Consider the following 22,170-nt stretch of genomic DNA (forward strand, 5'->3'; position numbering starts at 1 on the left):
GAGTCCCAGCTGATCCGCTGGGTCTTCTTTTGTTGCCCTGCACAGGAGAATGGAGCTGGAAAGCAGGTTACTGGAGTGGGGTGGGAATGGAGATTTTACACCAAGCCACACCCACAGAACCGGTAGTAAAAAAATTGAATCCTACCACTGTCCTGAACTCATCATAATCAGGAGCTATGATAAAATAAAAGAGTGGGATTACTGGAGCTAGGTAAACTCTTACTAGCAAAATGAGTGAGTCAACGAACAGAAGACCGCAATCACTGTTATTTAAAATCATATTTAATCGCACATATTCTTTGTATAAAACAATTTCTTTTCATTTTTATACATACGAGAAAAAGGTATGTACAGAAAATGCCTGCAATGGCACCCTTGCATAAGATACAAATTGATCCGAAGAGCAGAGGTTGTCCTTTGCATCTTGCCATAATATTGTTTTTATGATTATTTTTTTTAATGGCAAGAGATACCCTGGAAAGAAAAAAACAGAGGAAAACCGATGCAGAAGACTGCAGAAAGATAAAAGTGAAGGAAACAAAGCAAAAACAGAGGTGACAGGAAGTTGGTGTGAATTAAGCTGGTTTGTAAATCATAAACTCAGGCCAAACGTTGGCATTGCAATATTAGAAATGGAGTTTATCCACAAAGGCACTTAGGAAATAAGATGGCCAACATTCAGCCTACCAAAAACCATTTGTCATTTGGGGCTTGGCCAGTGCAATATTGAACAATTCCACCAGTAAGACTTTCAGAAATGGAATTGGCTCAACAGGAAAACAAAAACAACAACACAATTTGATCTGAAACATAAGATGGCAGGTTGGAATAATTACCAGTTTCAGAAAAGTCTTTGGTCAGAAACAGGAATTCAACAACACGCAGGACTTAATCCTCTAAAAATAGTCAAAGATAAAAATATACATCAGAGGAGACAGTAGGAACAGCCCTTTAGAAAATGCTCCAAGTATATCTGAAAGGCCAACCATGTTCTAACAGTCACCGAAGCTGAAGAAGGATGGACCGAGCAATCGAAATGATTTGGACTCCCGACTCCTGCTCGGAAGTTCGCATTCGAAACACCTGGAGAACATCTGGACACCTGGTCCAAGACACTCTTCCAGAGGGTATCCACTCAACGTGCCAGGGAAGCAGGACTTTTCTGAGATCGTTCCACACAAGGATGGTGGCAACAGGAGAAGAGGTGCTTCTGAAGGACACGTTTTAAGGAGGAGCTTCGTGGTGGTTCCCCACTGCCTGATTTGGCCTGGAATGTAGCTAAAAAGGTTTGTATTTTACAAATGGAGTAGGTGGATAATCAAAGACTATGAAAAGAGTCCTGATTTTGACCCATCAGAAAGACAGTTGACCAAAACAAGGGCAAAACAGCCGCGATAGGTTGAATAATCCCAAACCAAGGAAGCGGAGTGGTCTGTTCTGAAGCAGGAAAGGTTTGGGAAGATGGGAGATCAAAACAAGGATTCCAAAGAGACCATGGCACCAGAGATAAATTAAATAGATCAATTATTCATAAATAGTCAATCTGCGCAATAAACAGCAACCTGCTTGTTTTACAAAACGGGGTTGTTTTCTGCGAATGGCAAAATATGGCAACCAAAAATAAAATAATAAAATGAGGAAGAGTTTCAAGTCGTGGAAATCCACAACATTGTACGAAGGGGAAGGGCAAGAAACATTAAGTTGTCTCCGATATGGGCGAAAAGAAACGATGAAGAAATGATAGGGACCAATAACATAAGTGGATGAGTTTTTCCTCCAGCCCCAGGTTTTTCTATTTGTCTTTAGCCTTCTGGTTTTTCTTGTTCAGGATCTTCATAAGAGACTTGGACATGTAATACGGCTTTTCTTGGGAACCATCATTTCGCTCCAGGTCTTCCACTATGGGGATAAAGAGAAGGTTGGCTAGTATGATACATTTCTTCTCCAACTTGAGACCCTCCTGGTCCTTGATTTCTGCTGACTCCATGGACAACCCCCCTGAAATTCTCTTAGCAACATTTTCATAAAAGTACATAGAACAACAGAGATGGAACAGACCTTGAAGATCTACTAGTCAACCTCCTGCTCGAACAGATCCTATCCCAGGGCTGTCAAACTCCCGGCCTGTGCGCCGGATGCATCATGCGTTGGCCACACCCACGGGAAAAAAGTCCTTATAAGTCATATGACGCCGCTGGGATGACGTGAGTTTGACACCCCTGCCCTATACCAATTCAGACAAATGGCTGTCTAATCTCTTCTTGAAAACCTCCAGTGATGGAGTACCAGGGGTGGGAATTCTACTGGTTTGGGCAAACCGGATGTTAAAGTTAAATCTGGTTCACTGAACCTGTACTTCAACTGGCCCTGCCCACCCCATCTCTCCCCTCCCAAGAATCTCCACACGGACTATTTTCAATGGAGGTTAAATGCAGGGTCTGCGCGGAGGCTCTGAGAGGGGGAAAAAACGGGCTCTGGAGGCCTACCGGAAGCCAGAAACAGGAAGTTCCGGTAGGCCACGCCCACCCAGCAACCATGCAACAAACAGGTTGCTGGGATTTTTGAGTCCCACCCCTGTGGAGCACCCATAACTTCTGAAGGGAAGCCGTTCCACAGGTTAATTTGCCAGGAATGTCTTCTTAGGGACTAAGACTAGCTCAAGGTTACATACTGAGTTTGGTACCCAGGGCAGGATTAGAACTCAAGACTCCCTCCTCCAAATCCACTACCTTTCACCAGAGCACCAGATATATTTGTGACTAAACCCCAAATTGGAGCAGCTGCAACCTATCTCGAGGGGGAAGATTGGGGAAGGCTGGTATACTCTCTACGGCAATGTTTCTTAAACTGTTTTTTTTTTCCCCAGAAAAAATTCCCCCCATGCTTTTAAAAATTATGGTTGACCCCCCAAAAGAGTTTTCGTTTGTATGAGTTATGAAAAGGTAAAGGTTTAACACCACTAGTTGTAGCTGAATTTAGGAGGCAATGCTCATCTCCATTACTTTAAGATGAAGATGTTTCCACGGACCTGTGGCCAGCATGACATCACGCCACAGTTCAAAGCACACAGCATAACACAGAAAGCTGTTAGCTTCCCATGAAGTGGTACCTATTTATCTACTCGCATTTACTGTTCATGCTTTCCAACTGCTAGGTTGGCAGGAGAAGACGCAAGTAACGGGAACATGGTGATAGGATTTGAACCACCGGAGTATAGACCTTCTCCGGTGTTTTTTAAGCCACTGAGCTGCCGTATTTCCTTATATGGCTTATATGTATTGCTATTTACTGTATCAAACATTAAAATTAATGCGTTTGTGACCACTACCATGTCTCACCATCGTTCTATGGGATTTTAATATTGTATTATTAAGGCTGGCAAATAATTTTGATCTCATAGGCCCCAGAGAGGATCTTGGGGATCCCTCAAGGTTCCTTGGACCACACTTTGAGAAATATTGCTCTTAGGGAAATGAGATCCAGAGATGTGAGGTGGAATACTCACAGAAACAGAGGAACAAGGTGTCAACACACATATTGTAGACACTGAAGAATCCTTGGGCGATGAGGTAGGAACCTACAACCACGGTCTAAAGTAAAAGAAAGAGAGGAAAGAAATGAGAGAGAACTGGAAGATGGTGAGACTTCAGTTTTAGAATACTGTGGGATGCTCTTCATTTTACGATATTCCTATCAACCATGTTCTTAAAGATGCCAATTGGTGGTTCGCAATTTATATTCACAATCACAGAGTTGGAAGGGACCTTGGAGATCTTCTAGTCTAACCCCCTGTTCAAACAGGAGATCCTATACCAGTGATGGCTAACCTTTTTGGGCTCCTGTGCCAAAAATTATGCGCACGTTTGCGCTCGTGTGCCAGCATCTAGAAGGCAATGTGTGCCCCCCATGCCCCCCACACGTGTGTGCAATCTCCACCCACCCCCGCCTCCCCCTTACCTGCACTGTGCCTCACAGCTGATTTTTGGACGATTTGAGGCTTTTTTCGGCCTCCCAGAGGCTTGAGGAAGGCTTCTGCAGGTTTTTCAGGCGAAAAAGTAGGGCCGTTTCGTCACTTCCAGTATTTCCGGAAAAACAGGAAGTGATGAAACAGACCTAGTTTTCATCCTGAAAAGCCTGCAGAAGCCTTCCTCAAGCCTCTGGGAGGCCAAGAAAGGCCTCAACCCGGCCAAAAATCAGCTGTGAGGCACGTGCATGCACAGTGAGGTAAGTCTGCCTGCAGCTCGCATGCTGGCAAAATGGCTCTGTGTGCCACCTGTGGCACGCGTGCCATAGGTTCGCCATCACCACTCTTTCCTTCTATTCTTTCCCTTATCCACTGTACCATGTCTGAAGAACACAGGAAGCAGTTCACAGTTGCCTCCAGTCTAAGACACTAGTTTACTAAGGATGTTTTCTACCACTGTGCTAAAGTTTCTCTGACTCTTTCTCTCCACTCTTACCACCCTCAGCATCGTTTTTTTTTTCTCTACCAATTCCATGCAATTTTATGCCAGCCACCTCATTTGAGATTAGGGGCCTGCAGAATCTTTTCATAGATTTAATATTCTGTATGTACTACAGATAGTCCTTGATGTAGAACCAGATGCTTAATGATGGACACCCCCTCAAAAGCTACTTAGGACTCCTTTACAAAGTTGCAATGGACACACACACACACACACACACAGACAATTCCATGTGGCATCCAGCTCACCTTTGCAGCCACTTGCAGTGTCCCACAGTTACAACTATGATTTTTTTTTTTGCCAGTTTCTGTCATTTATTTCTGCTTTCCAGCAAAAAAATATGGCCACTGGGTAAAATGGATTTGCTTAACGACTCCGGCATTTGTTTAATAACCACGGCATTTACCTAATAACTGCCACAAAAAATGGATTCAGTCACGGGATGCCTCAATTTATGACTTCAATGATTTATGACCATAATTCCAGACTCTGTGATGGTCATGTCGAACTACTTGTACCTCTGCCCTCAGATCCCAATTTTTGGATCTTCCCTGTCCAAAATTGTTTTAAGAAGGTTTGAAGGAGGTAGGAAGAAGCCATGTATTTGCCCACCAAACAACCACCATGATATACCAGAATGGGCAACCAGTAGTAGTTGAGTACTGGGGATTTGAACCGGGGATTCTCAATGGGGATTCGCCCCGTGAAGAAGAAAAAGGACAGGATGCCGATTCCTCCAACCACCAAGAGCTTCCCAAACAATAGCAGCAGATCTGTGACTTTGTCCAGGATTACGACTCTGCATTGAGAAGAAGAGAAAGGCGAAATGGAGATTGAATTTCCCTCCTTCCTTGGCCAGGTTGTCTGAGGGGTTCCGCTGTCCCAACTTGGTTACCTCATAATATTCCTCATCAGGAGATTGAAGGCGTTTTTGGCTGATACACAAAAGTTCTTTCCATAAATGGCAATCTGAAATGGGAGGATTTTTAAAAATTAGTTTACAATATAAAATACAAAATAATAATAATAATAATAATAATAATAATAATAATAATAATAATAATAATAACGGGAAAGTAAGAGAGGGAGAAGAGAAAAGTGTAGGAAAAGGGGAAAATTGACTCACGCCTATAAAATGGTATAGGTTTCCTGCCTGAGCAGAGGGTTGGACTAGACGACCTCCAAGGTCCCTTCCAACTCTGTTATTATTCTATTCTATTCTATTCTATTCTATTCTATTCTATTCTATTCTATTCTATTCCATTCCATTCCATTCCATTCCATTCTTCCCAACTCCTTTTGCTGCAATAAGACAATGGCCTCAAACAACTTTCGACTTTTACACAGTGTTACAAACTAGCCATTTCTATAACGATGAACCTATCTAATTGGTAAAACCCAAAACCAAAGTTTAATTTTTTTTTTCCACCTCAAGCATAAAGTCCAGAAGTGGTCTCAAAGTAGAAACAAAAGTAATTGTGTGTTGTTGTTTTCTTTAATCAAAGGTGCTAACTCCGACTTTTGCAGCCATTCATCCATTGTGGAAATCAAAGTGTCCTTCTATTTTTGTGAGCATTTCCAAATGATGTTACATTTTTGAGGGAACTATAAGATTTCTCTTTTTGCCTCCTGAAAGCACCGGATTTCTTCCTGGTTTTTAATATGGGTTGAGATGGTTCTATATAATCTGAAACCTCAACGTTATCCGCCTCTCCTTTCTCACCTGGCTACACACACACACACACACACCCATTTGAATGACTGATTCATTGGAGGAAAAAGCTTGGAACTCAAGATTTTGATTAGTTTAACACACACACACGCTTTGCCAAAGTGTTTGGTTTATTTCATAATTAAGCCAGCCACTGTGGTTTAGTTTAATGGCAGTGTTAGTCATCACTGCCATATACCATACGAGCCATGGTGGCGCTATGGTTAGAATGCAGCATTGCAGGCTATTTCTGCTGACTGCCAGCTGCCTGCAGTTTGGCAGTTCAATTCTAACCGGCTCAAGGTTGACTCAGCCTTCCATCCTTCCATGTCAATAAATTGAGGACCCGCATTTTTGGGTGGCAATATGCTGATTCTGTAAACCGCATAGAGAGGGTTGCAAAGCACCGTGTGGTGGTCTAAGTGTTATTGCTGTTGGTACTTTTAAGAAAACCTGAATTGTTTAATAATAGCAGCCATGACTCACCATAATGTAAGCATTACGGTTGAGGAATTTGAGGAATTTCTCCAAGCACCAGAAGCAACATTTCAGGCAGCATAGAAAAAACTTGGCAACTGGATTTTCGGAATCTGCAAATATCAAAGCAGAATTAGAAGCACAGTAAGACCGACATGGCTTTTGTCTGAAAAATGTTTTTTTTTTCCAAAAGGCAATTGGCCTGTTTCTTTTTTCCCCTTGAGGAAGAAGAAAACATTTCGCTTCTCATCTAGGAAGCTTCATCGGTTCCGATGATTCATCAGTTCTGACAGAATCAATTTCTGATCCTGTCAGAACTGATAAAGCCTCTTGGATGAGAGGGGAAGTGTTTTCTTCTTCATTCTCAAGGAAAAAAAAAAAACAGTCCATCTGCCTTTTGAAAAGGCACCTTTGAGACAACCATGAATAGAATAGAATTATTTATTGGCGAAGTGTGACTGGACACACAAGGAATTTGTCTTGGTACAAATGCTTTCTGTATACATAAAAGAAAAGATACACTCGTCAAGAATCATAAAGTACAGCACTTAATGATAGTCATACGGTACAATAAACAGTCAAATCTGGATGACTGAGAATCTCCACAGACATGGCTATGATTATATCACTGTTTAACTCTCAGGATATGGGCTGAGCTGCTATGGGAGGAAGAACCCTGATGTGCAGTGGTTAGAATGCAGTATTGCAGGCAAATTCTGTCCACAGTATGGAATTCGATCCTGACAGGCTCAAGGTTGACTCAGCCTTCCATCCTTCTGAGGTCGGTAGAATGAGGATCCAGATTGTTGGGTGGAAATATGCTGACATGGTAAACTGCTCTCAAAGACTACCGTGACACACTAAGGGGCAGTATATAAGTCTAACTGCTATTGCTGCTATTTTTTTTCCAGACTATTGTTCTGAAGTGGTTTGGTAGGAAGTAAGCCACTTCAAAATCTGCAATGGTGGCGCAAAATCTAGGTTTAACATAGCCCTGTAAGCAGGGGTAGGTTCGCAGGGGTTCAGGAGAGCCCCTAGCTAAGATTTTGTGCAGGTCAGAGAACCCCCAAATCCAAGTCAAGACAGTTTGTCACTTGCCTTTGAACTTGTGGTCCAGATATTCTAGTACCATGCGTATCAGTTGAACGATGGTGAGGATAAGAGAGCCGAAAGCTAGTGACCCCATGTGGAATCTGTGGATAAATTATATAGTTATGCTTTATTTATGCTCTATTTAATTTATATCTCACCTTCATTTATTTTTTAAACAAATAACTCAAGATGGCAAATACATCTAATGCTCCTTCTTCCTCCCGTTTTCTCCACAACAACAACTCTTGTGAGGTGGGTTGGGCTGAAAGACCAACTGACTTTCATGGCTAAGGCAGAACTTGAACTCAGGGTCTCCTGCTTTCTACACTGGTGCCAGGGGTGTCAAACTCTATTTAATTGAGGACCGCATCAGGGATGGTGTTTGACCTTGGGAGGTCGGGGCGGATTCGTGTTAGGGAGGGCACCTGTTGGTGGCCAAGTGCTAAGGCAGGACTTCACTCAGATCCTCCCTCACTCTCATTATAATCTTGTAGAATAACAGAGTTGGAAGGAACCCTGGAGGTCATCTAGTCCAACCCCCTGATCAAGCAGGAGAATCTATTCCAAGTATTGACCTCTACCTAGGATCAAACTCACAGCCTCCTGATTGTGAGGCTAGAACTCCACCTCTAGGCCACCAGAACCGATTCTCTCCTTCCTTCCTTCCTTCCTTCCTTCCTTCCTTCCTTCCTTCCTTCCTTCCTTCCTTCCTCCCTCCCTCCCTCCCTCCCTCCCTCCTTTCCTTTCCTTTCCTTTCCTTTCCTTTCCTTTCCTTTCCTTTGTTTTCTTCTCCCTATTCTATTCATTCTCCTTCTTCCTTCCCCCTTTCCTTATTTTGCCTTCCTTGCTCTCTTCCCATCTTCCCTTCTTTTTCTTTGTCTTTCCTCTTTCCCTTTCTCCTTGCCTGTCCCTTTTTGCATGCTGGAATGCAAAAGACGGATCATTTCTCCTTTTGTTTTGTTCTTAGTTTGTTTTGCTAGTTCACTCCGAGCAAAAACAGAGCGCGCCCCCCCCCAGGGTCCCAATTTTGGCTGCGACAGCCTCCTGCAGCCCTCTGCCATAGAAAATGCACCTTGGGTTCCATTTTTGCTGGCACAGGCACTTCCGGGCGGCTTGGATCTACGCACCCTGTGGACCAGATCCGGCCCATGGGCCGTGAGTTTGACACCCCTGCACTAGGCCAAAGTGGCTCTAAATCAGAGGAGATTGCACTCACATGTTCCATTAAAAAAAACTAAAAATGAAGATACATTTGAGGAAACAAAAATAGAGGAAGAAGAATTCACGTACAGGTGGTCCTCACCTTTAAACCAGATTTATTGACAATTTGAAGTTATTATGGAAAATGTTACTTATGACCGGTGCTTGCAGTTATGACTGTCACAGGATCAAAATCTGGTTGCTTGGTAAGAGGCAAGTATTTACAAGGGTTTCAGCATCCCAAGATCATATCATCACCACTTGCAGCCTTCCCAGATGGCTTTCGACAAGCAAAAATAATGGATTTGCTTAATGACCACACAATTTACTTAACAACTGTGGTGTTCTGCTTAATAACTATGGCCAAAAAGGTCATAGAAGAATCAGAGGTGGCTCGTTTAACAACTGCTTTGCTTAGAAAGTTGTTAAGTAAATTGTGTGGTCATTAAGCAAATCTGCTGGAGGCAGAGAGCCCCCAATTACCTCAGAAAGACAAGCAGCAAGGGAAAGCTTTTAATAGTCTCAATTGAACTTCTGGGCATTCAGCCAAGAGCATTTCACACCTCGTAAAAGTGTTGCAAGCTAGATAAACAATCCACTCAGCGCTTATGAGGCACAGAAAATCAGACAACATAGCCACTAGCCTCTGAAGGGATTAATTCCCCAATAATAAGAATCACGTAACTCACCAGAAACTCCACTAAGACTCTAAGATCCTTCTCACTATTAAGCCTGGTTTCACCCAGTCTTTGATTTAAGTATTAAATGCACAAAATAATAAACAACTTTTTGGTATATATCTTTTTTTAGGTAGTTAGGGCAAAGAAGCGACGTCGAGTTGGCCACGCCCACCCAGCCACCTGACTACCTAGTCACACCCACCCAGCCACACTCACCCATTAGGGCAGAGAGCCCCTTGCTAAAAAATTTGAAGCCCACCCCCAAAATCCGCGTGCTGAAACCATTGTAAATACAATAACGGGTGTGTGGGATGTGTGTGTGTGTGGATGGAATGTCAGGGAGAATGGTATTCAAGCATCCGTTGGCTTCCGTGAGACATTGCTGGCATCTCAAGGACATACTGAGAAGATTTCCCAGCGTGGCTACCTGATTCCCATCACATAACGAACAGAAGAGATTGGTGGATGTTATGGACAGTGGGTGGCCCGTAGGGAAAAGGAGGACATTGTGCAGGAAACCCAGAGTGCGTTTAGCTCCTTCTGTGCCAACGTGGTTTATTCAGTAAAGTTTTATACTCCTGGTAAAATAATTTCCCAGAACTTCCTTTTTTTCTGGATTCGCCAACTGGACAGTTGGCAGCATTTTTGAGGCAACTATGACTTGGATGACTGAGAATCTCCATAGACGTTTCTCCTCAAACTACGCACCTTAATGTCCGGAGGAAGGAACTAGACAGGGCACAGGCTGGGATATCTTGAGGCTTCTTGAAGGCCCAGTAATAAGAGGCAAAGGCTCCCGCAAGTACACACTGCCCCAGAGCAATGACGAAGTTGATACACCAAAGGAAGCCCACAATGTTGTAGATCTGAAGATTGAAGAGGTTGCGCTGGTAAAGTCCTTCATCATTATATCTGTAGAAGATGCATTCAGTTACGCAAGGGAGACTGGCGGAGGCATTGAACTCCTGAGAAAAGGAAGAACAAGACACGTGTGATGCAGGTAGTCCTTGGCTGACGACCACAATGGAGCCCCAAATTTCTGTTGTTAAGTGAGACAATTGTAGAGGTGAGTTTCATCTCACTGAATGACCTTTCTTGCCACAGCTGTTAAGTGAATACAGTCTAGTACAATCCATGGTTGTATAAACAGAGGCATAGAAACAAAATAACGTGAAGTAGTAGTACAGCTTTATAAAGCCTTAGTAAGGCCACACCTGGAATACCACATCCAGTTTTGATCACCTCATTACCCCCAAAAAGATGTTGAGATTTTGAAAAAAGTGCAGAGAAGAGCAATTAAGATGATTAAGGGCCCGGAGTCTAAAACATAGGAAGAACGGTTGCAGGATTTGGATTTGGCTACAGAAAAGAAGGACTAGGGGGGACATGATAGTAGTATTCTGTTATTTGAGAGGCTGCCACAAAGAAGAGAGGGTCAACTTATTTTCCAAAGCACCAGAAGGCAGAACAAGAAACAATGGATGGAAACTAATCAAGGAGAGAAACAACCTAGAATTAAGGAGAAACTTCCTAAGAGTGAGAACAATTCACCAGTGGAACAGCTTGCTGTCAGAAGTTGTAGATGCTTCATCACTGGAAGTTTTTTAAGAAGAAACTGGACACAAATTAAGTTGCAGTTCAAAAGATTTATTGCTCCAGCATATACATAAGATCTTGTCAAATGCCAGATAAGGGTCAACGGAATTCAAGAGAGGTTAAACCTGGATCATTTGTGGGAATTTAATGACTCTAAGCTAATGATCTATTTAACGCCTCCTTCCAGCTCTGCCTGCTCTTCTACAGATTTTTAGTTTCTTATTTAATCTTTTTCATATATATATATATATATACACATACAAACATGCATACATACATACATACAGGGGTGGGATTCTACCAATTCGCACCTATTCGCTAGAACTGGTTGTTAATATTCTAAGCAGTTCAGAGAACCGGTTGTTAGAAGAAATTACTGGCCTAATCCTGTAAGGAAGGCAGGAAGGAAACATTCTGGTGTTGCTTACAGAAACTGCATCTCGGTTAACCCATATTATATTCTTGGCAGGACTAGACTTGCTGTCTCAGGAACTTCTCTGGAGTATTTTTTTTCCCTCCTTTACTGGTACTTTGCTTGTGTGGAGTGACCATTCAAAGTTACAATGGCACTTATGACCATTTTTCACACTTACGACTGTTGCAGCATTCCCACAGTCAGGAGAGGCCAGGCGAGGAGATGCGTGCCTCGATGTGAGTGGTGTTGAGTTGGTCACACCCAGCCAATAACATGACCAACAAGCCATGCCTACCACCTAAACCACGCCCACAGAACCGGTTGTTAAAAAATTTGAATCCCACCTCTGTGTGTGTGTATGTATGTGTGTATATATATCTCTCTCTCTTAAGTTTTCGCGGGTACTTACATGTATGGCATTCAGCTTTGTTCGGGTATTTTCCCACATTATTTTAGTTGTGCTTTTAAAGTTGTAGCAACGTTTCGGCAGAATCTCATCTGCCATCATCAGGCTTCAAGAAATGAAACATTGCTACAACTTTAAAAGCACAACTACAATGATGTGGGAAAATACCCGAACAAAGCTGAATGCCATATATATATATGGGTATTAGTATGTGGATCTTTGGTTATTTGGGTTTTCTCCCACGTAAGATTGGAGGTATCTAGGCAACGTTTTGATGAAGTCTCATTCATAATCTTCAGGCTTGTGTCTTTGGCTCTGTACTTCTCAGAGTAATGTGAGCTTGCAGCTGTTTTTTCTTTTAACTGCCAGTGGGAGTGCCGCTTGACTGGGTGGGGCTTGGCTATGTTCTGATTGGGTGTGGGTGTGTTCTCACTGGTTGGGGGCCTGGCTGTGATCTGATTGGTTGGGGGGTTGGCTGTGTTCTGATTGGCTGGGGGTGTGTTCTGTTCAGGTGGGGGCTTGGCTGTGTTCAGGTTAGTCTTAGTTGTCAGGGGATTTGAGCTGGTGAGCTGTGATCCTGTTGTTTGGCTTTGCATTCGTGGTCGTGCCAAATCTTCATGTTGGGCATCAGTTCACTTCATGTATGGGATGGAGGGGTTTGAAGCGGGTAGTGATGCAGCTACGATACGGCTTCTGGTCCGTGGTCGTGTCTCATCATCTGTGGGGGTGTGAATCTGCTTTCTATGTGGAAGTGTGGTGGTAGCATCTTGTGTGGCCTTCATGGATGATTTTGTGTCCAGAAAAACACACTGAGACATAATGGAGACCTAGAAGATGAACAGACCCATGGAACATCTGTCCTGCCCTACATAAGAGGTAGTACAGACAAAATCAGTAAGATACTACACAGGCATCACATCAAGACTGCCTTCAAAACAGACAGAAAAATAGCAGCCATCCTTAGAAACCCCAAAGATAAAATTGACCTGGAAAACCAAGGCATATATGAAGTCCCCTGTGCATCATGTCTGGCCACATACATTGGACAGACCAATAGAAGAATAAGTACCCGCCTGGATGAACACAAAAATGCAGTAAAAAAGCTGAAACACACTTCGTCACTAGTCCAACACATGAAAGCCACAGGTCATAGCATCAACTTCAATGGCACCAAAACCCTAGCCACTATAGAAAACCCCAGCCACAGAATTATCAGAGAAGCTATAGAGATTGAAAAAAGACTTGAAAGCATGAATAGAAGAGATGATTCCACCAGACTGTCAATCATTTGGAAGCCTGCACTCACAAACAAAAAAATCTCCACACCACTAGCCAGGCAAACACCTGGGCACAAACAGATTCCCCCCTGAGACCTCCAGCTCAAACACACCCCAACCAGGCACCCAGATGAAATCTAGCTTCCTAACAAATGATAGCCGTCTATTTACTCGGAGCCAAGCTGCACTAAAAGCCTCCAACACAGGAACACAATGTTGCCAGCCAATCAAGACACAAAAAAAGCCACAAAGCAGACAGAAGATATTAGAAACACCAATCAAGCAGAACACAGCAAACTCCAAGACCAATAAACACAGACCAAGACTCCCAACCAATCAGGATGAAGAAAAACCATTCTGGCACAGCAGTAGGCTATCCCCAAATTTAAAACTGAAACAACTGTAAAAGTCTGACTCACAGACAAACACAATACAGAAGCCTGATGATGGCAGAGGAGATTCTGCCGAAACGTTGCTACAACTTTAAAAGCACAACTATAATGACGTGGGAAAATACCCGAACAAAGCTGAATACCATACATATATATATATATACACGCACGCACGCACGCACACACACACACACACACGCACTTTTGAGTCATTTTAAAAGCCTCCCAGAGTTGCCAAAAGAATCAGATGGGCAGCATATAAGATAAACAAACAATGTCCATCTTGCTTGGCATTCATTTTCCACTCTGGCTGATTTGCTATAAGCTTGATATTAGGGATTGAGGAGAGCATACAGAACCGGGAGAGGAGCTGTTTACAACGTAAAAGCTTTGGAGTACCCATTTCTGATACAGGCGACATGAGGTTCAGTTATCCAGAACTGAACTGATTTTATTCGGCTCCCGAAATTTCTATTCTGGAAGAACAGGATCCGTTTCCTCCCAATCATTCTAAACTTTGAAAAAAACGGTGCTGTAGCCAAAAGGCATCCAATTCATTTGCGAGACTACTTCATGCGCTTCTGTCCCCCTTAACACCAAAGCATTATCATAAGAAAAAACAGAGACATTCCCAAAATATGATACTATCGTTCATCATATTCCAATGGCTAAAGGACTAGCCAAAATGGCTCTGGGGATCAAAGATGCTAGTATTTAGTAGCTGGAACACTGAGTGGTACGGTGGCCTAGAGGTGGAGCTCTCGCCTCGATCCTACGTAGAGGCAGATATTTCTCTCTCTGGGCACGATGAGAATATATCTGCTGAATATAACTCCGCATTGGCAACAGGAAGAGCATCCGGCCAGTAAACACTCAACTCCATTCGGTTGCTCAGACTTTACCCTGCATGGGATTATGGGGTCGTTAAAAGATGAAGATGATGAAGAATGAAGTGTACAGCGGGCCAGAGCACACAGCTGCAGTTGATTGTCCGGAGTGTGTGGACTCATGCATGGTTGCAGTCTATGCTGTGGGTTGGTTGCTTTGAATGTGGAGGGAGAGTTTCCCTTTTCCCCTGCCTTTTCCTTGTGTGCGATCGGTATACTGTTTCATTTACCTCATGATGTTCCTGACTATCTTATGTTTTTCTCTTTCTGGATTATGATTAACTTACAGGTTTGTATTAGCGTCTCCGACTTCATCTGAAAAGCTGCTGCACAAATCCCCGACCAAAGATACTTTGGTTCTGCATCTGACCACTTACCAGTGGCTTGCAACTTTCATTACCACGATATTTTTCACAGCCCGGGCCAGAGTCATTTCTTGGGGCGACACGAAAAAGGGGCTCTCCGGAAGTAGCAAGATATCTTGAGAGATGGAAAACAGTCAAGGAAGGTTTTCAAACCAAAATATCCCCTTTCTGTCCTTCACAATGCGGAATAGAATAGAACATTAACCAAGTGTGATTAGACACACATGGAATTTGCCTCTGGTGTGTAATAGTAACAGCACTTACATATTGCTTCACAATGCTTTACAGCCCTAAGCGGTTTATAGACTCAAACATATTAACCCCTGTGGTCCGGGTCCTCATTTTACTGACCTCAGAAGGATGGAAGGCTGAGTCAACTTTGAGCTGGTCGGAATTGAACTGCTGACAGGTGGCAGATTTAGCCTGCAATACTGCTGTCAGGATTCCGGCAGTTATCCCAATTAAATCATGAGTCTCGAGCCAAAACTAAAACAGGATTTATTGAGAGTTTAACATGTTGGCATGACCTGGGTGTAGCTGACTCTTGAGATACATAATTCACTGTCACCCTTGACCCTGGTTTCCCACCACCACCACCATGGGTGTATCACAATTCATATTTTCCAATGAAACACGAAACACATCCACAGCCAAGAGCCATCAATCACGTTCTCCAGTTAGGTTTTTGCGTGGCAGAAACTTCAGTCACCACATTACAATCTTTGAAAAACTATGCATGGAATGCACTTTCGATTTCCAAGCTTCCACACTGCTCTTTCAAATCCCTTTCTGTTGGCAACTTTAAAACAGCCATAGAAATGTTTTATGAGTTGACAACTGCATTTTAACCACTGTGCCACCATGGCTCTCATAAGCATACGTTCTCAGTGCACATGCAAAACAACCAATTAATGATAAAGATAATAGAAACAATAATCTTAATCTTAATATCAAAGTAATAATAATCATAATAATGATATCAATAAGAGAAGGCAATGGAACAGTTGAGAGGAATAAAATACAGCCATACAACATGGATTAATATCGTGAAGACACAAGACAGTACTGTGGGAATTAGGTGCTCAGCAGAGCGATGGCGTGAGAGAAAAAACTGCCACGGTGTCTGGTTGTTTTGGCATGCAGTGCTCTGTAGCGTCACCACTCCAGAGGGGGTATTATGGGATGGGACACAACCCTGGCATCCTGCAGTTGGGAACACAAAATGTATTGCCACTGGAAAATATTGCAAAGGAGGACTGAACCAAATCTATACAAATGCCCTATTTTGCAACTCCGGATTTGAATGCGGCCTTTCTGAAACCATAATTCAGACTATTGAACTTGACGTTTGATACCTCGATACAGGAAGTCCTCGACTTATGACTCCAATGGAGCCCCAAGTTTCTGTTGTTAGGTGAATTTTGCCCCATTTTGCGACCTTTCTTGTTAAGGGAATGGCAATGGCAGTGGATAAGTTGGTAACATGCAGAGGTGGATATTCAGCAGATTCTGACTAGTTCTGGAGAACCGGTAGCGGGAATTGTGAGTAGTTCAGAGAACCGGCCAATCCCACCTCTGACTGGAGATTTTACAGTATCCTTCCCCACCAAGCCACCCGCACAGAACCGGTAGTAAAAAAGAAAATTGAATCCAACCACTGGTAACAGGGTTGTTAAGTGAATCTGGCTTCCCCATTGATTTTGCTTGTCAAAGCCTGATCCCATAACCTTGGGACATAGCAACGGTCATAAATACGAATCAGTTGCCAAGGATTTGAATTTTAATCGCATGATCATGGGGATGCTACAAAGGTTGTAAGTGTGAAAAAAAAATGGTCGTAAGACCATTGTAACTTTAAACGGTCACTAAATGAGCCGTTGTATGTCGAGGACCACCTGCATTTGAATGCTTTAATTGAGGACGTTCTTTGCCTTTCTCCTTATACCCTGGCAAGGAAGTGAGAAGGCTGAAATGAGACATTAAATGCCAACTGTCAAACAATGAAATACAGTCAGGTCTTTAATTTATCTCATGTATGCCTTGGATCTATTTCTAGACTAACTTTCTCCCATCAAGGGCACAAGGTACAGCATCAACAATTACCACCAGGTTATAACTGAATAATAAATGTAGCTATGGAAAAAAAAACCCTAAATAAATATTCTCCAAATGTTCAAAGATTCAAAGATTACGTTAGCCCTGAATATAAAATAACAGTTGTACTTTATGGAATCCTTGGTGCTTTATGAGCTCGGTTGTTTGCAGATGTTTCATTAGTGACTAGTAAATCGGGAAAACCACTTGGTTTCAGGATTAGTGCAAGTGAATGTGGGGTTTGCTTTGCTCCCTATTTATCCCTATTTATCTGTCTCGCACCCTTATAGCTGCTTGCCCTGCCAGTTTGGGTGCGGGTGCGGGTTTCTCCTTGCTGGTTCCATGATGAAGGTGTTGTTTGAAACTGGAAACCGAAGCAGAAAAGCAGAAAACTTTATCTTAAACACGGAACCGCTGCCACCAATCTTGGCAGGCCAAGTTGCTGTATGTAAACCCCACACTCTTTAGAACCGATGGTGTAACCTAATTTGGTAATGCAACGTCTGCAAGAAAGAAAGCAACCAAACCCCACATCAAGGACCCCACAGCCACAGAAATTAGATTACAGCCAGGGCTGGGCTGCTGGGGGTTCACAGGAGTTTGGGAGAACCCCTAGTTAAGATTCTGTGCAGTTCGGAGAACCCCCAAATCGCACTCCTGGCTGTCCCCCCCTGCCCCCTCCCTCCCAGGAGTCCCCACACAGCCCGTTTTGGATACAGGTAAGTGCAGGGCGTGCACAGAAGCTCGGGGAGGGTGAAAAACGGGCCTTCCGGAAGTTCGGGAAGGCTGGAAATGGGCCTGTTTCCGGCTTCCAGAGAGCCTCCGGAGCAGGGGTGGGATTCAAAATTTTTAACAACCGGTTCTGTGGGCGTGGCTTAGGTGGCGGGTGTGGCTTGATGGTCATGTGACTGGGTGGACATGGCTTGGTGGTCATGTTATTGGCTGGGTGTGGCCAACTCAACATCAGTCACATCGAGGCACGCATCTCCTCGCCTGGCCTCTCATGACTGTGGGGATGCTGCAACAGTCGTAAGTGTGAAAAATGGTCATAAGTCACTTTTTTCAGTGCCACTGTAACTTTGAATGGTCACTCCACACAAGCAAAGTACCAGCAAAGGAGGGGGAAAAAAACTCCAGAGACGTTCCTGAGACAGGAAGTCTAGTCCTGCCAAGAATGTTAATGGAGAGGCAGTTTCTGTAAGCAACACCAGAATGTTTCCTTCCTGCCTTCCTTACAGGATTAGGCCAGTAATTTCTTCTAACAACCAGTTCTCCGAAATGCTTAGAATGTTAACAACCGGTTCTAGTGAATAGGTGGGAACTGGTAGAATCCCACCCCTGCTCCGGAGCCCGGGGAGGCTGTTTTCACTCTCCTGGAGACTCAAGGAAAGCCTCCGGAGCCCGGGGAGGGCAAAAATGCTCCTACCTGCCATGGTGCAGAAGGCCTACTAAGTCACACCCACCATGGCCATGCCCACCCAGCAACCGGGCAGAGAACCCATTGCTAAAATTTTTGAAGCCCACCACTGATTACAGGTGAACATAATGAAACACTGTATACGTGTGTGTGTGTGTAAGATACACTATTTTGGAAATTTTATATGTGTATAAACACACACACACACACATGCACACACACACATATAAAACTTCCAAGAGAGTATACCTTTTCAAACTACGTGTGGATAACTTCCAGAGTAATGCTTTTAAATGAACAACACACAGAGGCACATATTTGCTAGTGTTTTGTAAATAGCAAAGACAATATACTGTATTTATGCAAGGAAGCATTTAAAAAAAATATAATTTGCCATATGCAGTCTGAAAAAGCAAATGTCTTCATACCATTACTTGGCAACAATTCTATGACTTCTTATAATATTGTTTGCCATCTTAATTATTTTTTTCCAATTGCAATGCAGTTTCTCTCCTTGTTTCTTTGTTTACACTTCTTTTTTTTTTAAACAACCTGTTTATCAAGTAACCGGGTGACATAAATCCGTGATGCATAGGAAAGAAAACCCATCCACCAAAAAGTAAATAGTGAGAAACAAAAACCACATTCATACTTCATAAGCATGATCGATATGTCTGTAGCAATACTTAAACTTTGTTCCCAAGTTTGACAGAACTGTAGTTCCTGCCTCTGATATTTCCCTTTTTTAAAACTCTAAATTATTTTCAGCATCATTCGTGAAAGCTTTATTTAATCCACACCTCGATTGTTAAGACTATGTAGGTTTTCCAACAATAAGGCCATCGTTATTTTAGCTGCTAAAATTAAGAAATACAGGCATTATTCGACTTATGACTGGAATTGAGCCGGGAATTACAGTCATAAGTTGAGGCATCATGTGACCGGATTCAAAGTTACAAACTATTTCTTACAAGAGTTGTTGTTAAGCAAACGCCGCAGTTGTTAAATTGAACCCATTTCCCCCAGTGGACCTTTTTTTCCCGGAAACGGGAAGTAAACATCGGAAACCAGCAACGAAGGGTCACATAACTGTGGGATGATTGTGCAAACACTCATAAAAGTGAACTGCTTGCCAAGCACCCAAAAATGATCACATGATGGGGTCCACTGTATCTCAGAAAACAGGTCATAAGTAGCTACGGGGAGACCTGAGAACGGTCATTAAACGGTTCAAGGTCTGGAGGACAAAACGTATCAGGAGTGATCGGAGGAACTGGGTATGTACAGCTGGAGGACAGAAGGCAAATGGGGAGACATGATTAAAACCTTTAAATATATTACAGTTGTGAATAAGGTTCTAGAACAACATTTCCCGCTTTACAGACAGTGGTGGTGGGGGAACGGAATGGTTTGTACAAGCGGCCAGCAAGCGCACACACATGTGCAGCTCTATTTCCATACACCTGCCACTCACGCAAACGGAGAGCGCGTGAGCTCGTCAGTTGTTCCCGCGGCTCAGTTGCAAACTCCTCAGGGCCCACTTAGTGGGCCACGCGGCCCACAAGGTTGGGGACCGCTGTTCTAGAAGGCGTTATTTTCAACATTAAGCAAAAGTCAAGGACATCAGAGCATAACACCTCAGACTGACAGGAGGGAAGTTCAAAAGTAAGATTAGAAAGCATTACTTCGCAGAAAGAGCAGTGAAAGCTTGGAGCCAACTTCCAGCAGAGGTGGTAACTCAGCAACTGAGTTTTAACATGCTTGGGAGAAACACATGTCTATCATCTGACAAAAAATAAAAAATAAAATAAAATATAAAATATACAAATAATAATTAAAAATAATGAATAAATCAATACATTAAAAAGAAGACAACAAACAGACTCAAAGGACCATTGGGTCTTTTTGTGCCATCATCTTTCTATGTTTCATTAAGCGACGCGTTATAAATCATGGGCTAACTGTAACAAATTCCTTATTTTCAAACTTAAGGTTCAAGGACAGGCAGGGTAGAAAGGTGCGTTGTGATCACTTTGTGTACAGAGCAGTAAAAGAAAACAGGCCTGCCAAAGAACTGGAATGGACAACTCTCCGTGGCCAACTCAACACGGCCAACTCAACACGGCCAACTCGCGGTGGCCAAGTCACCATGGCCAACTCATTGTGCAACAACTCACCACAGCCAATTCACTGCAGAACTTGCCGCGGGGCAATTCAACAATTCAATTATTTGAAATAATTTTAAAAAAATAATGTTGAATTTTTGTCATTCACATTTCATTTTGTCCCTCCTTTAGCATTCTTTCTTTAATGATTCTATTCATTTCTTCAATATTAGTGTAACTCTTGTCCCACGGCAAGTTTTCCCACGATGGGTTGGCCATGGTAAGTTGGCTCACGGTGAGTTGGCTGTGGCAAGTTGACCACAGCAAGTTGGCTTTTGCAAGTGATCCTAGACCCCCAAAAACACAGTGCCTGAACTCTATCAAAGCTGATGCCAGCCAGAGCATAGAACAATTTAAATAAGTACTGCAAGATTAGATGATGTGAAGAGATCTCGAACATAGAATTGCCAAGAGTCAGTTATGACTGAATTGATATCATCATCATCACCATATACAGATCTGACATCAGCTGATTCTCTTAAAGGAAAGCACGAAAAAGCCTCCCAGTGTTGTTTTAGCGTGAGATGGGCACCATATAAATGCAATAAATAAATAAAACATCACAGCATCATCGGAAAGGATACAGAGCCGTCATGCCCCAATAGGCCACGCAGATCACGATTAAGATAAAAGTCAGCAGTGGGTAGATGAGGGTGGACATCATATGTCCAATGGCTCTGGAGAAAGAGACAATGGAGAACTATCAGTCTCTTCCTCAGTTCCCATCCAGAACCTAAATGCAATGGCACCAAAGTATTGCAGGAATCCACTTACCGGCTGGCTTCTTTGATAAGCGCAATGGCAATGAAGATCCGGTTGCGGAGGAACACAAGACTAAGCAACAAGATGGCTTCCACCACACAGAGGACAATCACTGGAGGAGGGAGAGAGAAAGGAGACTGCGGTTTGACTGCAGCTGCCTCAAAAGAAGCTGGGAAGAGCTTTGGGCCAAACCACCCCAAGCGAAGGCCATCATGGGATTTGTTTCATTGAAGCTGATCCTGAGGTGTGAAATCGCCCACCAAATGTGTAAACCACGGCCTAGTGTGACGATGTCTAAGTACAAATGTAAACTAATAGTATCTCTATCAACTGAACGATATTAAAGAACTCTTGCTAACCCAAACAATGGTTTAACTCGGGGTCTCCAAACTCGTCAACTTTAAGATTTGTGGACTTCAACTCTCAAAATTCCACAGCCTTCCATGGGGTGAAATATTTCACTTAACATCATAAATTTTAGGCTCAATGGTGATCATAAGTAGAGGAATATCTGTAATATAGTATTGCACCTAGGAATACCTGTAATATAGTATTGCACCTATCTGTAATATAGTATTGCACCAGATTTGCACTAACTGTGGTTAAGAAATGCAAGATTACAAATGGGTAAGAGGCCAATAATTGTTTTGATCTTCCCAATGCTCATTTTGAACCATCCTTGCCCATTATCGTAATCCATAATAATCTTTTCCATAGACATCTATGGAGATTCTCAGTCATCCAGGTCATGGTTGTCCCAAAGGTGCT

The 22,170-nt window shown here is 43.0% G+C and overlaps 1 protein-coding gene across 1 annotated transcript in view; it reads right to left on the reverse strand.

The window, feature by feature from the left end:
• Positions 1 to 264: 264 nt before the first annotated feature.
• Positions 265 to 22,170, reverse strand: part of SLC44A4 (solute carrier family 44 member 4) — a 77,832-nt gene continuing 55,926 nt past the window's right edge. The window contains exons 12-21 of the mRNA XM_026720044.2: positions 21,415 to 21,514; positions 21,225 to 21,317; positions 14,977 to 15,079; positions 10,335 to 10,591; positions 7,753 to 7,847; positions 6,664 to 6,767; positions 5,362 to 5,435; positions 5,100 to 5,265; positions 3,506 to 3,590; positions 265 to 1,899 (exon numbers count right to left, since the gene is read on the reverse strand). Coding sequence (XP_026575829.2) covers positions 1,793 to 1,899; positions 3,506 to 3,590; positions 5,100 to 5,265; positions 5,362 to 5,435; positions 6,664 to 6,767; positions 7,753 to 7,847; positions 10,335 to 10,591; positions 14,977 to 15,079; positions 21,225 to 21,317; positions 21,415 to 21,514 — 1,184 coding nt within the window. The 3' untranslated portion in view covers positions 265 to 1,792. The remainder of the gene's footprint in view (positions 1,900 to 3,505; positions 3,591 to 5,099; positions 5,266 to 5,361; positions 5,436 to 6,663; positions 6,768 to 7,752; positions 7,848 to 10,334; positions 10,592 to 14,976; positions 15,080 to 21,224; positions 21,318 to 21,414; positions 21,515 to 22,170) is intronic.

Source organism: Pseudonaja textilis, chromosome 2 (assembly GCF_049901715.1).
Source record: "Pseudonaja textilis isolate UNSWEBS1 chromosome 2, rPseTex1.2, whole genome shotgun sequence".
NCBI classification, from domain to species: Eukaryota; Metazoa; Chordata; class Lepidosauria; order Squamata; family Elapidae; genus Pseudonaja; species Pseudonaja textilis.